This window comes from Mesitornis unicolor, unplaced genomic scaffold (genome assembly GCF_000695765.1).
Source record: "Mesitornis unicolor isolate BGI_N332 unplaced genomic scaffold, ASM69576v1 scaffold35806, whole genome shotgun sequence".
Classification (NCBI taxonomy): Eukaryota; Metazoa; Chordata; class Aves; order Mesitornithiformes; family Mesitornithidae; genus Mesitornis; species Mesitornis unicolor.
The window spans coordinates 1,228-2,321 of record NW_010189514.1 but is presented as its reverse complement, the minus strand read 5'-3'; the positions used below and the strand labels follow the sequence as shown (position 1 = coordinate 2,321).

At 62.8% G+C, this 1,094-nt stretch overlaps 1 protein-coding gene across 1 annotated transcript in view; it reads right to left on the bottom strand.

Annotated features, from left to right (window-relative positions):
* The window catches only part of LOC104541942 (myosin light chain kinase 2, skeletal/cardiac muscle-like), a gene marked incomplete at its 5' end in the record, with an annotated part of 2,670 nt that overhangs the window by 425 nt on the left and 1,151 nt on the right, over positions 1–1,094 (bottom strand). Inside the window, 3 exons of the mRNA XM_010186109.1 lie at positions 208–385; positions 578–706; positions 911–981. Of these exons, the coding sequence (XP_010184411.1) occupies positions 208–385; positions 578–706; positions 911–981 (378 nt within the window). The remainder of the gene's footprint in view (positions 1–207; positions 386–577; positions 707–910; positions 982–1,094) is intronic.

The window sequence follows — 1,094 nt, the reverse complement described above, 5'->3', positions numbered from 1 at the left end:
CACTGGGGACCAGAGGAGCCAGGGTCACCCACACTCGAGCCCCTCTGCCCAGCCACCCCCTTCCCTAACCACCCCAGAGCCCCAAAACCCAGGGGAGGAATCAGTCAGAGGGATGTGACCAATGGGGACATTGGGGGAAGCTGCTGGTCCTGGTGCAGTGTCAGTGTGTGGTACCCAGGGGTGGCACGTAGCCCTGGGGACACCCACTCCAGGACCCCTGGGGACCTCGCACCTCTTCTCCTTGATGATGAGGTTTGAGACGAAGTCCTTGGCCTCTTCAGAGACGCTCTCGAAGGTCTCCTCGTCGAAGTACCAGTTGGCGGCCAGGACGTTGTTGAGGGTCTCGGTGTCGTTGTCACCCAAGAAGGGGGAGAGACCGCTGAGCCGGGGGGCGCAGGGGGGTGAAGAATGGGATGCCCTCAGGCTGCAGCACCTCCAAAACCCCCCAAAAGGGAGCAAACCTCACTGCCCCCCAGCCCCACCTGCTCAGTGCCCCCTACCAGCATGGCATGGGGGTCAGGGGGGCTCATGCTCTGCACCCCGGCGCTGGCAGACCCCCTGTGCCCCCACAACGTACAGCATGTATGTGATGACGCCCATGCTCCACATGTCCGTGGAGTAGGAGACCTGCTCGTAGTTGACCACCTCGGGAGAGAGGAATTCGGGGGTGCCAAAGTTCACCTTCAGCTTCTCCTGGGGGTTGTACCTGCAGCCGGGGTTGAGGGGGGAAGTCAGCAGGAGGGGGCTCCCCCAAACCGCTGCCTCCCTCCTGCACCAGCCAGGGAGAGATGGAGCCAGCAGCCATGGCCAAAGCCACAGCCCAGAGTGGGTCCTGGGGCTCACAGCACCCCAAGGGTATGTGGGGCTGGAGGGTGGCAGTGGGATGGAGCCAAAGGGGGGAAGACAGCACCTTCGAGCCAGCCCAAAGTCGATGATCTTCACCATGTGCCCGGTGGCAGCGACGCAGAGGATGTTCTCAGGCTGTGGGGACAGGGACATCATTGCCCCACTGCTGAAATGGGACATCCCCAGCGTGGGGGTCCTGTGACTGACCCATGCTGTAGCAATCCCAACATGCAGGGACCCTTCCCCAA